The 13,854-nt window shown below is 34.6% G+C and overlaps 1 protein-coding gene across 5 annotated transcripts in view; it reads right to left on the reverse strand.

Annotated features, from left to right (window-relative positions):
* LOC128983393 (protein FAM166B-like) overlaps positions 1 to 13,854 on the reverse strand; it is a 122,349-nt gene that overhangs the window by 57,308 nt on the left and 51,187 nt on the right. For 3 of the 5 annotated variants that reach the window (XM_054402665.1, XM_054402667.1, XM_054402664.1), the window contains exons 2-6: positions 7,730 to 7,805; positions 7,207 to 7,387; positions 6,676 to 6,903; positions 5,146 to 5,279; positions 1,911 to 1,977 (exon numbers count right to left, since the gene is read on the reverse strand). In XM_054402665.1, coding sequence (XP_054258640.1) covers positions 1,927 to 1,977; positions 5,146 to 5,279; positions 6,676 to 6,903; positions 7,207 to 7,387; positions 7,730 to 7,805 — 670 coding nt within the window. In that variant the 3' untranslated portion in view covers positions 1,911 to 1,926. Of the gene's footprint in view, positions 1 to 1,910; positions 1,978 to 5,145; positions 5,280 to 5,658; positions 5,793 to 6,675; positions 6,904 to 7,206; positions 7,388 to 7,729; positions 7,806 to 13,854 lie in introns of those variants that run through there. The other 2 variants (XM_054402668.1, XM_054402669.1) reach the window with 2 other exon arrangements.

A 13,854-nucleotide genomic window follows, 5' to 3' on the forward strand; every position in this document is an offset into this window, starting at 1 on the left:
AGCTTAGTATACAATAAATTAATCAGTCAAGTTTGATCAAAATATATCCATAAACAAGCAAACTACAACATTTCACAATATTCTCCATAAGAATAACATGGGAATTTAAAATTATAATTTTTGGAATTTTCTCTGTTACCGATAACCGTAGCCTACAAAAACACTTTGATATACTAAATCATTTGTTTTTTAAGCTCTTTAAAAGGTCTAGAGAGAAATTTGGAAATTTCGTGTTTTGAGGGTTTAAAATGAGAAAAATCAATTTTTACCCCATAAAACCCCGTTTCCATGGTACGATCATGCTGGTTCGCGAACTCATTCAGTGTATCCCGCCTAAACCAAATTTCATCAAAATCGGACAAAAGTTACTCAATTTTTCACCGGTTTACGGTTCACAGACGTTTAAATATATAGGTCTTACCATGAGACCTACGGTAGCCCTAATAGCTACTTCCCTATAGGGAAATTCACGAAAATCTTGATCATCTTACACGTTTGCTGATGTAGTGAGAAAAGTGTTTTGTTTGGTTAGGAATAAATACGCAAAAGGTAACCCCTAATAATCATCACAGAAAAATTAAATCAAAGTTTTTTTGTTATTTTAACAATAATGTTTAAACCACGTCAATTGCTGGTAAAGTACATGCATGATAAAAAATGTTTGAGTTTATAAAAAAATTGTTTGTTACTACAGTTTTATTTAACACGGGGATGCGTGCTCAACCTAGCGGGTGTAGTTTTAACTGTAACTACCGACGTACCTATAGGTGCTGCTATCGCGGCGACGACTCCAAGTACTACCATGACTTCAGTATTGATTTGTGCTGCTACCTGACGTAGATTATTGTAACTACACAAATCTTCCCTCCTTCTCTGTGTGTACACGAAGAATAGTGATTTGCTTATAGTTTTCATTTTGAACCAAATACATACAGTATTTTATGCGGTGGCAATGTACTTAAGAAAACTCATATTTACGTCTTTATGACTTATTTTATGTTTCATACCAATACATTGGTTATAAAATTTACAAATACTCGTAACATAGCTAACATTGTGGTGTAAACACTGCACTCATTTGACGCAAACCTCATTAAGTACCAATCTATACACATTTATTTTTATTTAAAATTTTATAATCCAAAAACAAACAAAAATATATATGAGCTTGCCTACTAATATATAGATTATGTTGTTCAAAGGTTTATTGCAGACATTTTCCATCACGATTGTAAAAAACAATACACAACGTTTCGGGATCTGGAATCTGGTCCCGTCCTCAGGTGAAAAAACTTAACTAATACATTACAACTAACAATACATAAACGCCCAACCTAAATTGGAATACACTACAGAAGGTAGCAGTCAAAAATATGCACTGTATAGCAGTCAAGCCATGATACAACATGCAAATAATAACCAATCACAAAACACTATAATCTATAAAAGGTGTAACGTAAAAAGCTCATACAATGGAACACTAATAGCACCGTTCGCAATGACTCCACCAATGAGACTACGTCAAACCAATGTCTCCAATGATTTTGGTTATTATTTGCATGTTGTATCATGACTTGACTGTTATACAGTGCATATTTTTGACTGGTACCTTCTGTAGTGTATTCCAACTTAGGTTGGGCGTTTGCGTATTGTTAGTTGTAATGTGTTAGTTAATTTTTTTTCACCTGAGGACGGGGACAGATTCCAGATCCCGAAACGTTGTGTAATGTTTTTTACAATCGTGATGGAAAATGACCGCATTAAACCTTTGAACAACATTAACTCACCATCACCAACAATGAACTTCAAACAAAGAATATAGATTATAATAAAATCAGAATAATTGATATAAAATATTCATTCGCATATACACTAAAGTTTAAACGATGTGTACACAGATAAGTACTTACACTTGGAGGGAAGAAACTAGCGAGAGCGGGAAAAGGAGTGTTGCGATGCCTCATATGCCTCCGACTCCTAGCAAGCATCTCAACATTGAACAAGCAACGGCAAACAGCAACAACAACAACAACAACAACAACAACAACAACAACAACACACATACACATACATACACATGTCACCGCTAAACCACGGATTGTAGCAGTTCATTAGTAAGTGTGTACAAACTGATTGATTTTGCAACCATTTTGATGTTTAACAAATTGAAAAGGAAAATTTACTTCTTGTGCAGAAGTTTAGATAAAAGTAAGAATTGAAGTACGCAAGAAGTATTCAATGCCTGATGGTTGAAGTGAAATACTGTTTGGTTGGCGTTTTAAAATATTAGCCTTTAGTAAAAAATATTTGTTCCTTTCTTTGGTCATAGTCCGTGATAATGAAGTGCTACCTTCCTGGAAACGCAGGCCTTTATACACTGTACATGAGTATTACATATTCAACTAAGAGCTCATATCTAAAACCTTTATAAGCAATGGAGTCAAGCAGTTGATGCCATCTTGTTGCATTTTTGGAAGTTACTATGCATTGTTATACACCTCGTGAACCATTTTATTTAAGTGTATTACAAATACACCATTGTTAATTGCAAGCTATTGAGCAGAAATAGCAACAACTGAGCCAAACCGTAAACGATTGCCCTTCAAAATGTTATGTTTAAACTATTTAATCCGTTATAACACTAAAGATATTTCTAGCCTTGTTACAGAACGTAGCTTTTGGCTAAATAGTTTTCTTATTCAAGATTCAAGGTGGGTACTTTGGAATTTACTCAAAAGTAGTATTGGAACTAGCAATGAACTCTGCATTGAATATGTACTCTAATGTGAAATCAAATATGTGCTGTACATTAGGAGGAGTACTAACAATAAACCAATAAATTGAGCTATTTAAATTTACAAACCTGATCGTATTTTTCCATGGTTTAGGCTACCATTTATGTGAAGTAATCCTCAATAATTTTGATATACATAACATAAAATTGTATGGTAACATAACATTACATATAAACAGACTTCGATCTTGTTTTCATCTAGTAGAATAATTTAGTTTTATAACTGGCCTAAATGGTCAATACTAATTAACTGTAGTGTTGCAAACTGTATTTATAAATTATCGTCCCCTCTTGCTACAATTTATATTTATAATAAAGAATTTATAATAAAGAATATTTTCAGTGGCGCTTTGGCTAAATAAAATGATACATTTAGTATTCTAACAAATATAAGAAAATCAAAGGAGCGATTGAAAGATAAGTATTATTCTGCTTTTAACAGTTTTGTTTTAACTAAAAAATATTTATTGTTTTGCAAATTGTAAATCTAGGGTAAAGTGAACATTTTATTATATCTTTGCAAGATGTGTAATTTTTTCACCCATAAGCTGTGTCAGAAAGGTACACAGTGTACTTATCAATTCACACATGCTCTAGCAAACAGCCGAGGGTACTGGCAATAGTTGACAAGCGATACTATCTCCTTAAATCATTATGTAAGGTAACTTACTGGTAATCAATAAAGTAAACATTTTTCACAACTTATACAGGGTGTTTCAGAATTAGTGTCGGATATTTTAGGGTATTATTCCTGGGTAAGAAACATATCCAAATATCATATTTAAACAGTCTGGAAGTCTTTATTTACTCAAACAGCCGCCATTTTGTTTTTTTCCTTTAATATTTTTTTAAAAGAGAATGGTAAAACATACGGAATTGAAACTTTGCACAAACATTTCTGACTACTAGACAAAGCTACAAAACAATTATGAAAATTTTCCAAATACATAAAACAAAATGGCGGCCATTTAAAATTTTGTTTCTTAAATAACTCAAAAACCGTTGATTTTATGAAAATGTTACACGAATAATTTTTTTTAGGTACTGTAATTTTATTACAAATCGATTGACACCTTAATCTTTACAATTGGCCGTATAATAACTGAGATATTGCAGTTTTAGTGATACGTGACCACTGGAGGTTAGTTGTAGTGCATGCGGCTAAAGTCTGCCACAACAATGCAAGGCTCCGCATGCACTACAACTAACCTCCAGTGGTCACGTATCACTAAAACTGCAATATTTTAGTTATTATACGTCCAATTGTAAAGATTAAGGTGTCAATCGATTTGTAATAAAATTACCTAAAAAAAGTTATTCTTGTAAAATTTTCATAAAATCAACAGTTTTTGAGTTATTTAAGAAACAAAATTTTAAATGGCCGCCATTTTGTTTTATGTATTTGGAAAATTTTCATAATTGTTTTGTAGCTTTGTCTAGTAGTCAGAAATGTTTGTGCAAAGTTTCAATTTCGTATGTTTTACCATTCTCTTTTAAAAAAATATTAAAGGAAAAAAACAAAATGGTGGCTGTTTGAGTAAATAAAGACTTCCAGACTGTTTAAATATGATATTTGGATATGTTTCTTACCCAGGAATAATACCCTAAAATATCCGACACTAATTCTGAAACACCCTGTATATGTGTGAGTAGATTTATACAGAACCAATATGCTTTTATTTACAAGGAATTGCAAATGTGCTCTAAGCATGCGTGTTCCCTTTTGATATGTAGGTATTAAGCGGAAGGACTTGTAGAATGTAGACATGTCGTCGTGTAGGAGGTTTTGTGTTGCTGTTTGGTGCTGAATTATGTTGTGAGCAACTAATAGAGCAACGATAATGTGTACATAGCGTAGTATTGTTCTATGCTGGTACATAACAATTATAAAAGTGAGTGTACAAGCGAATTTAAAATTCTAGCATTTAGCACAGACATACATGTCACAAAATATTGTATATTATAGTGTTTGACTGTTAGTAGAACTAGAGAATCCATTCAGTACTAAATCTGTAACCAGTTTTATAATAAACAAATGAACGAAGCTGAATTTAGCCATCGATAGACAAGTTAGTATAGTGTGCTGATATCCAAATAAAGTAGATTTCAATGTGTAACACGTATGTAAGTGGATAGATTGTTATATTTCAGATTTAAGGCTTGTATGAGTATGAAAGCTATTTATTTATCTCTGCTTTTGTTTATATGGAAGCATATATTTGTACCTGAGTGTAAGCTTGTAGGTAAACACACATGTATCAATACTGTGGACCTGCGGGGTTTATGTATGAGGTGATATGTAATATGTGAGCAGGATTGTGTCTCCAGTAGTCTAGTTGTACAATACACACCTGTCTCAGCAAGGTAAGGCCTCGCTTGGCTGCCGTGTGGTAGCGCTGACTCAACGATGCCTCTGTCCCCTTCACTCTGGGGATGTGACCAGTGTAGCCTGCGATGGGAGGGAACTCTGGAGTGATGTGGGCCTCTGCAGACATTACATAGGTTAACATATCACAGTACACCTGTCTCAGCAAGGTAAGACCTCGCTTGGCTGCCGTGTGGTAGCGCTGACTCAACGATGCCTCTGTCCCCTTCACTCTGGGGATGTGACCTGTGTAGCCTGCGATGGGAGGGAACTCTGGAGTGATGTGGGCCTCTGCAGACATTACATAGATTAACATATCACAGTACACCTGTCTTAACAAGGTAAGGCCTCGCTTGGCTGCAGTGTGGTAGCGCTGACTCAACGATGCCTCTGTCCCCTTCACTCTGGGGATGTGACCAGTGTATCCTGCGATGGGAGGGAACTCTGGAGTGATGTGGGCCTCTGCAGACATTACATAGGTTAACATATCACAGTACACCTATCTTAACAAGGTAAGGCCTCGCTTGGCTGCCGTGTGGTAGCGCTGACTCAACGATGCCTCTGTCCCCTTCACTCTGGGGATGTGACCAGTGTATCCTGCGATGGGAGGGAACTCTGGAGTGATGTGTGCCTCTGCAGACATTACATAGGTTAACATATCACAGTAAACCTGACTTTATATCACTTGGTAAAATGAGTTTATGGAAATATGACTATTTCTACTATACAGGGTGACAAAAAAGTCTGGAAACTGCTTGATATCTTTTTAACTAAATTCGTTAGAAAATTCAAACTTTACACATCAACTTATATGTATGAAAACTACTTTTTGCAAGCATTACCATTTTTTGACCTTCACCAGGGGACGGCCCATGAGGAGTAGGTGCATAATCTTTAATGTAAGCATAGGTTGATATGCACGTCATTTTAAAGGTCTGGTCAAGTGGAGTTCATTGCTATATCACTATATATCGTATGACTGTATGATACTAGTGACGTAGTTTGCGTACGATGGAGATACTAAATTATAGATATCACAGTATGTATATAATTGGATAGAGTGCAATTGCGAGGAAACTACTCTTAATATTTTGGTAAACCAATGCAACTACAGCTTAGCAAAATTTGAGATGAATTACTTTCTTTGTACAATTTTATCTAAACAAGACAAAAATAATCTTCTAAATTGTAAAAGAACCCATAAAAAGCTCACTAATTACAGGGTAATATCAGGTTAACCAGGTTAATTACAGGCTAATTACAGGTTAGCTCGTCAGGTTTTAGCGTAACTCAATACAACCTCACATACCTCAATTGTATTCCTACCTTTACTACGGTATTGTGTTAAGATGATGAATTGTATTTTCTACAGTTACATTATTTACACAAGTCTAAAAGTTGTGACAACATTATTAGACAGTCGATTTATTGGTGGAGTACTGGCCTGGGAATTGCATTTATCTCAGATGGACTTATTGTACTGTGTAGTCTAAGTATCTTGCTACGTATTATTGACCTTCAGACTTGTTGTGTTGGCAGTACTGGTCCAGGGCCCCCCTGACCTGGTCTCTAGCACGTATACTGGCCAGCCTAGGAGCGCTACGACTCCTTGCTCTCACTCCAGCACCCTCTAGCGCCCGACGACTCGCCTCTTGGGACATCCTCCTAGAGAACTCTGACACACTCAGGTCAGCGGCGCGCCTGAATGACGTCCCGTAGCGGAAGTGCATGCCTGGAATGTAACCTGTGGAGGGAATGGTTAATGTTAGAGACAATGCGTTAGTTCTGTGGGTTAAACATTAAGCACTTACCATCTCAATTTGTGAATAAATGGGTAGTAATGGCAAAAATCAAATTTCTTTTTTGATGGTATTTAGTGTATACTGTGTATACTGTGTGTGATAAGCTATTGCAATCGTAATTCTTGTTAGTAAATAATACGTTTAGTGGCCAGATTAGTTATTACATATTTCATTAGCATATAATGTTCACCATCTATCTAACATTTGAGTAGGCAAAAGGGAGCTACCCATGATAATGAGCTCACCCGTGTAGCCTAAGATGTAGCGACGGCAGCGATTACTGGAATCGATCTTGAGATCTCTGGTTTGACCCTTGGAATGTTCGATGACTGAGAATTTGCCATCAGTAAGCATTGCCTGTAGAGGGTCAGGTTGTCTGTACTCGTGTGCAAAGTGTCTCTTAAGCACCCCGCGATCACTCAGCTCCTGCACACAGAGATACCACAGTTACAATATCATGACGATTTAAAAGTTAAATTACAAATGTATTTCCAGGTCCATTCCCCTTACAATGTTAATCATATCTATTCTCTAGTACAATATTACGAATTTGCAGACTATTTTGCATTTGAGTCATTTTGGGAAAATTTATAAAGTTGACAGGCTTGTCAACCGTATCGAAAATAAACGTTATAGTTATTATTATTAGTTGAATACAAGTTTTATCAGTTAGCAAAGTCTTTTATGGACTTTTCAATATTCAAATTTATTTAATAGCTGCTCCCTATGAACCTTTGTTTGTGTAAAAGTGATATTTATGTTCATTACCTTCATTATCTCTTGAGTGTTGGCTCCATATCGCTTCCCGATCTTAAACTTAAGCGTGGGACAGTGGCCAGTGTATCTGAAACAACAGTCTTCAATGAGCGATTAGTTTAGTCAGGGGCCATTATTTATGTGAAAATATTTTCTAAATTTAGGGACTACGTATGTTTTTAGGACAAACAACGATTCTATATTTCTTCTAATCATTAATCGGAGCTCCTGTTCACTTCTTGAAAAAGAATGATTACAGGGTTGTTTGCTGTTTGAAAGTAAAGCCTATCTACGGCATGACATCAGTTGGTTCCTCGTCTACTTGCACCCGCATTTGTTGCTGTTTCCTTCTGTAAGCACGCCTGTTTTCAATCATTGAATGGAGAATAATAATAATGGATTTAAAATGATGGATAATTTGTACATACATAAAGATAATGTATATGTATCTTGTATACAATTTACAATTCTGTATATCTATACAGATAATTTGTAATACGTGAAGCCGTGTTTTGCGAACACTACTCCTCCCTTGTCTGTGGACCAATTTCAACGTTTGAGGTGTCGAACAATTTGTGTCAATTTTTTGTTTTGCAATAAGGTTTTAGAATTAAAAATGCATACCCATAAGGGTCCAAGGCTCTCTCAAAGATGGATTTTCCCCATAAGAATTACATAGAACAGATTACAGATTTGAAAACAAATACTCCCGCCGCAGCAAACTTGCCGACTAAGCGAATTTCCATTTGTGAATTGATATTCAATTAAACCTATTTATATAACATTAGGTTTAACATGTACCTAGGTTTGCTGCTACGAGGAAACTAATAAAGAGATTTTTTAGTAAAATATTAATAGCTTGGTATAAAATAAATTAATTATCCAAGTTTGATCAAAATATATCCATAAACAAGCAAACTACAACATATTACAATATTCTCCAATAGAATAACATGGGAACTTTTAATTTATATTTTTTGGAATTTTCTCCGTTACCAATAAACGTACAAAAACACTTTGATATACTAAATTATTTGTTTTTTAAGCTCTTTATATATATGTGGTATATCACATATATGAGTGATATATGTGAGGTGTGTGTGTGTCTGTTGGTAAGAAGAAAAATCTACCAATTTGACGAAATTGGGTACAAACGTATGCATGATCGGGCTATGGGAACAGGCTTCATTTTTGACCCACAGAACATACTAATTTTCAATTAATTTTGAAACCGTTTTGAAGATTTAAGTAAATATTCAAATAATTTAGTATATTGAAGCGTTGGTTAACGCCTAATGGTAACGGACAAAATTCCAATATTCTGTAATTTTTAAAATTCCTACCTTATTCTTATCAAGAATAAATAAACTGTAGTAATTTGCTTGTTTAGGTATTATATTTTAATCAATAAATTTTACGCTAAACTTAACATTTAAATAAAAACACAATTTATTCAATTCCATGTGGCGGCAGACCTAAGTAGCCTACTCATTAAAATTTATATTATGTAGATAGAAAATAAATCTGACAATTTTAAGGGAATATTTTAGTGAAAATTCAACAACTAGGTAAATGGCAATTCGCTCAGTCTGCCGGTTTGCTCTAGTGGAGTATTTTTTATTTAAAATAACCAACCATTATCAATTCATAATAAACTTGTTAAAACTACATTAATCGCGCCAATTCTTTGTTACACGCACTGATTAGGGATTTTTAATTTTTATAAAAAATACATCTATATAAATAAAATCACAGTTTTGTCTGTACATTGCTTAGAATCATGCGGTTTTTGGTTATTTTCACGTTTCATAGCCTAAGAAAGCCGAAACGAGTCTTATCTCAATTTCTGTCTGTATGTCTGTCTGTCCATTCTGTGGCTCCGTCTGTAACGCCAAAATGTCATTTTACGCGGCCTACTCCTAGAAAACTAGAGTACAGATCAAGGTTTTAATCATTTTTCTGTATTTGCTGGATTGGTGAGAGTGTCTTTGGCTATAAAAACATGGTCTGGCTTCTTCGAAAACAAAATAACGAACCACCAAAAACCCAATTTTGTTCGATTTTTGTCAAATTTTCTCCCAATGTTTACTATTACATTACATTTTATGAAATAAAGATCAGCTGTTTGGATTAGTTCTCATTTCTAGCTGTCACCGATATGTTTACAATAAAAGATGTTTACAAATACCGCAACCATTTCCAATCTAGATTTAAAATCTAATCAGTTAAATTGGCTCATCGGAAGGAAATCAAAACTTAGTCTAGAAAATAAATTGTTGCTATATAAAACTATATTGAAACCAATCTGGACATATGGAGTGCAACTATGGGCATAGACAAAAAGAATATGGGGCTCAGCGAGTACTTATAATATAGAAATTCTCCAAAGATACCAATCGACAATGCTGAGGAAGATAACAAATGCACCATGGTATGTCAGCAATAGAACACTACATCAAGATCTTAAGATGCCTACAGTTAAGGACGAAATCATGACCATAAGTGAACGATATATTACGAAATTGGAATCTCATCAAAATCATTTAGCTCTTAACTTATTAAACAACATGGACACAATTTACAGACTTAAGAGGCCATCAATTCTGGACCTGCCCTACAGATTTTTGAAAAGTGTTTTTATTGACAAATTTGTTGTTGAGAGTGCTTAACAGCTATTTTTAATGTTCCAAAGTCAATTTTTCGTATTACATAGTATATGATAGTATTTACTTATTGTTCCATATGTAATAGAACAGATTGTAAAGTAAATAAATAAATAAAAAAAAGTGTTGTCAGCACATCCAAACCAAGTGAGATTAAAAACGTTGTGCCTTACTTAACCCGTTTAATTAATCGCAAGTGCGACGATTGTTCTTGAGTTTTGATAACCGGGGAAAATACCGTGAATCAGTGTTGTATTAGTGCAAGGAAACTTACATTTTGTTAATCATCGTCACTAATACCGTAGCTTACAAAGGTTTCCACTCATTGACGGCGCTTCAAGGACAGTTGTGTAAAGTGCAAAGTAAAAAATCACGACTGCAGTGGGTGATCGTGGATGTTGCTGCGATCTTGGAAGATCTTTCTGATTTCGCTGTGATCGTACCGTAACAGAGGTTTAACTTAACAGATGTAGCTAAACTCGCTTTTCCAATGTGTCACTTTTGGTTTCTACTTACTTACATTTCGACAACGATATCGGTACTTTTCCTACTTAGGAAATAAAACTACAAACTACAAAACCCCAGATTTGTGCGTTTTTTGTCACATTTCCTCCGAATGTTTGCTAGATATATGTACCGATTATCGTTTAGAGATTACGTAATCTTAAGAACCTTTGTTTGGATAAAGGTGGTTTCTTCAAACTGTCATTAATATGTTAACATTAAAAGCTGCTTATAAATAATGCTATTATAGGAAATAACTTTGATTTTCGAAAACTAAAAAAAAAATTATAGTGCGTTCAAACAGCCGTGGCACCTGAGGGATTAGGAGGCCCCAAGGGTTTCCATGGGGTCTTCTAATCCGTCAGGTGCCACGGCTGTTTGAACGGAGTATAAAACCAAAGGAGATCAATAACTTTGGTACCGGTACTGCACCACATCAAGTGAAAGTTTTTTTTAGCAAACCATAGTGAGTTTTCAAAGCTTTACGTTGTTTACGTTACATGTTACATGTTTTGTGGCCTGTGTGTATCTATTTATTTATATAATTGCCAACTAATTAACACCTATAATACAGTTTGATTAGGACAGTTTGAATTAGTCGTAAGTAGGCTACTACAGTTCTTTTCTCAAATGTAAACGTTGGTTTTTGGTACCGGTTCTGCTACTTTTCCTTTGAACCGGTGGTAGCAGTACCGGTAAGAATAATTTGTACATACAAACACATAACTATTTTCACTATTTATTTATAGGCACTGCACCTTATTGCTCATTAAATTTAATTGATGTCTTACTGTATAATTTTTAGCGTTTTCTGTCTGGACTCCAAAATGTTGTGTGGACTCAATTCTGTATTTGTGCGTGTATGTCTATTGGTAATGCATTAATGTCCTTATTTTTCGTGGAAAAGACAAGAGCACCATTGTTAATAAAAATTTCAACCCGAATAAAGTGTGCAGTAGTGAGGTTGAGGTAGTGTTTTAACTACTTTTAACCAGTGTGAAAAGTAACTTTCAATTACATGCCTACCTTAGGGCTATGCCTCATAGATCTATACTGTAAAGCAATTCCTTTCATCGTTAGATATAAAATATGGACTAACACGATCGGGTGACATTTAATTGCAAAGCATTCGTTTTGGCTTTGAAACTGTCAGATATTGTATTTGAGAAGGTTTATATGTATTCCTTAACAGTTATAGTTTTGCCATCATATCTGGAAAAATGCACACTAAATATGCAAACCAACTCCTGTTCTGAATATAAGGTTTTAACTTACTACAAGATTCCCGTACGTAGAACGGGCAAACAGCTAGTTATATAAATAAAATACAAATCACAATGAATGCAAAACATACATAATGATGCACGAGTAAATACATTGTTAACGTAGGCTATAGAACAGGTGTGGCGCATCACGGCCTACGTAGCACGCCATCCCTGCTACTGCTGCTGCTGCTGTCAATACTTTTATTGTTGCAGTTTCTCAAACTTTAGCTAACTTCTATGCTACCAGGTAGCGTGAAAATTAGCCCACAACGATCCTTCAGTCATACTGACCTACTTTCACACTTGGATACTGCACGTTATCAACATAATACAGACTCCTATAAACAAAGTACTCTAGGGAAATCGTTGCGTGATTGGAACTGAATAATTATTTCATGATGTAAATTTAAATGAAATTAAGGAGTTTTGAGGTACAGCATCCTCCTACTTAATTACCTCATTGAAAAGCCATAAACGTTTATCAAATAAAGCGGTACGGTTGAATCTATATATATAATTCCGTAAGTCAAATTTTTGTAAAGAAATTGTGAGTGACTGGATGGCCGTAGAAGGATGGGAGGGGTCTTATTTTAAAGGTCTTGACGTGAATTTTGAGGGGAAACTATTCATTTTTCTTATTTTTTTACCATAAATTCGCAACAGAATAAAACTTTTCCCATTAAAACAACATGGGGTTTAATTTGTTTACATATTTTGAAATTAAAACAGCTGTGCCACAGATTTGAAAACAGTGATCAATACACACGTTTGGTTTACTTTTAGCCAGTCAACTATGAAATGTATACTATAATAAAACTGAAATATTGAAGATTAGTCGGAAAAACGTCTGCATTCTTTGTTTATATTTAAATCATATACTCAAGTTTCATTTTTTCATGCTTTTACGTTATTGTCGTGTTAAAGGAATAAACGACATAGAATAAATATTCTGTATAAATAATCAAAGAGTCGAAATTAAATCTAACTTCTGTTTTGTTTTTATTTTTAAATCATATGTTCAAGTTTATTTTAAATGATGTTGCTTTCTTTATATTTCTACACATTTTAAGGTTAAGGTTGTGTAAATATATACAACTAAAATAACCTATAAATGTTATTAGTTCTAAAATGGTGTATTTGCATTCCTTCGTAAGTACATTTTTTTAGTGCAGTGAATATACAACGTAGAGTAATCATATTCGATCATACTTTTATAAAATCACCAGGGATTCAAGATGTTTTGGTATGTAGGCTGCTGGATATATATTCTTTTCATTATAAGTACTGTGATTAATATGAACGCCAGGGGAATACCACAAAGGCGGGGAGCTGTTCATAGGAATGACAGTGCGCGTAGAAGAGCAAGAGTAGATAATGACGAACTTAATCAAGATATGTTACAACCCCTTTTTAGGAGACCCATGGTAGACGAGAGAAATGTAAAGATCCATGATGCGGGATTATTGGACCAAGAGTGCTATAATGTAGTGCTCTTCATTTTAGAGAAGAACTAACGAATAATCATTTTATGACATGTTGCCATAACGGACTTATTAACCTTCCTCAGTCAAAAACTAATGTAGAACTTAAAAGTTTGTTTGAAGAGAGCCCACAACTGTATGAATTCATTCGACAATGCAACAGTGCGATGGCTTTTGCTTATTTTTCAGCCAGTAAGAAAGATATTCCAGGAAAAGGACCATAC

Source organism: Macrosteles quadrilineatus, unplaced genomic scaffold (assembly GCF_028750875.1).
Source record: "Macrosteles quadrilineatus isolate MER2022 unplaced genomic scaffold, UCM_ALF_1.0 Scaffold_1__1_contigs__length_201487025, whole genome shotgun sequence".
NCBI lineage: Eukaryota > Metazoa > Arthropoda > Insecta > Hemiptera > Cicadellidae > Macrosteles > Macrosteles quadrilineatus.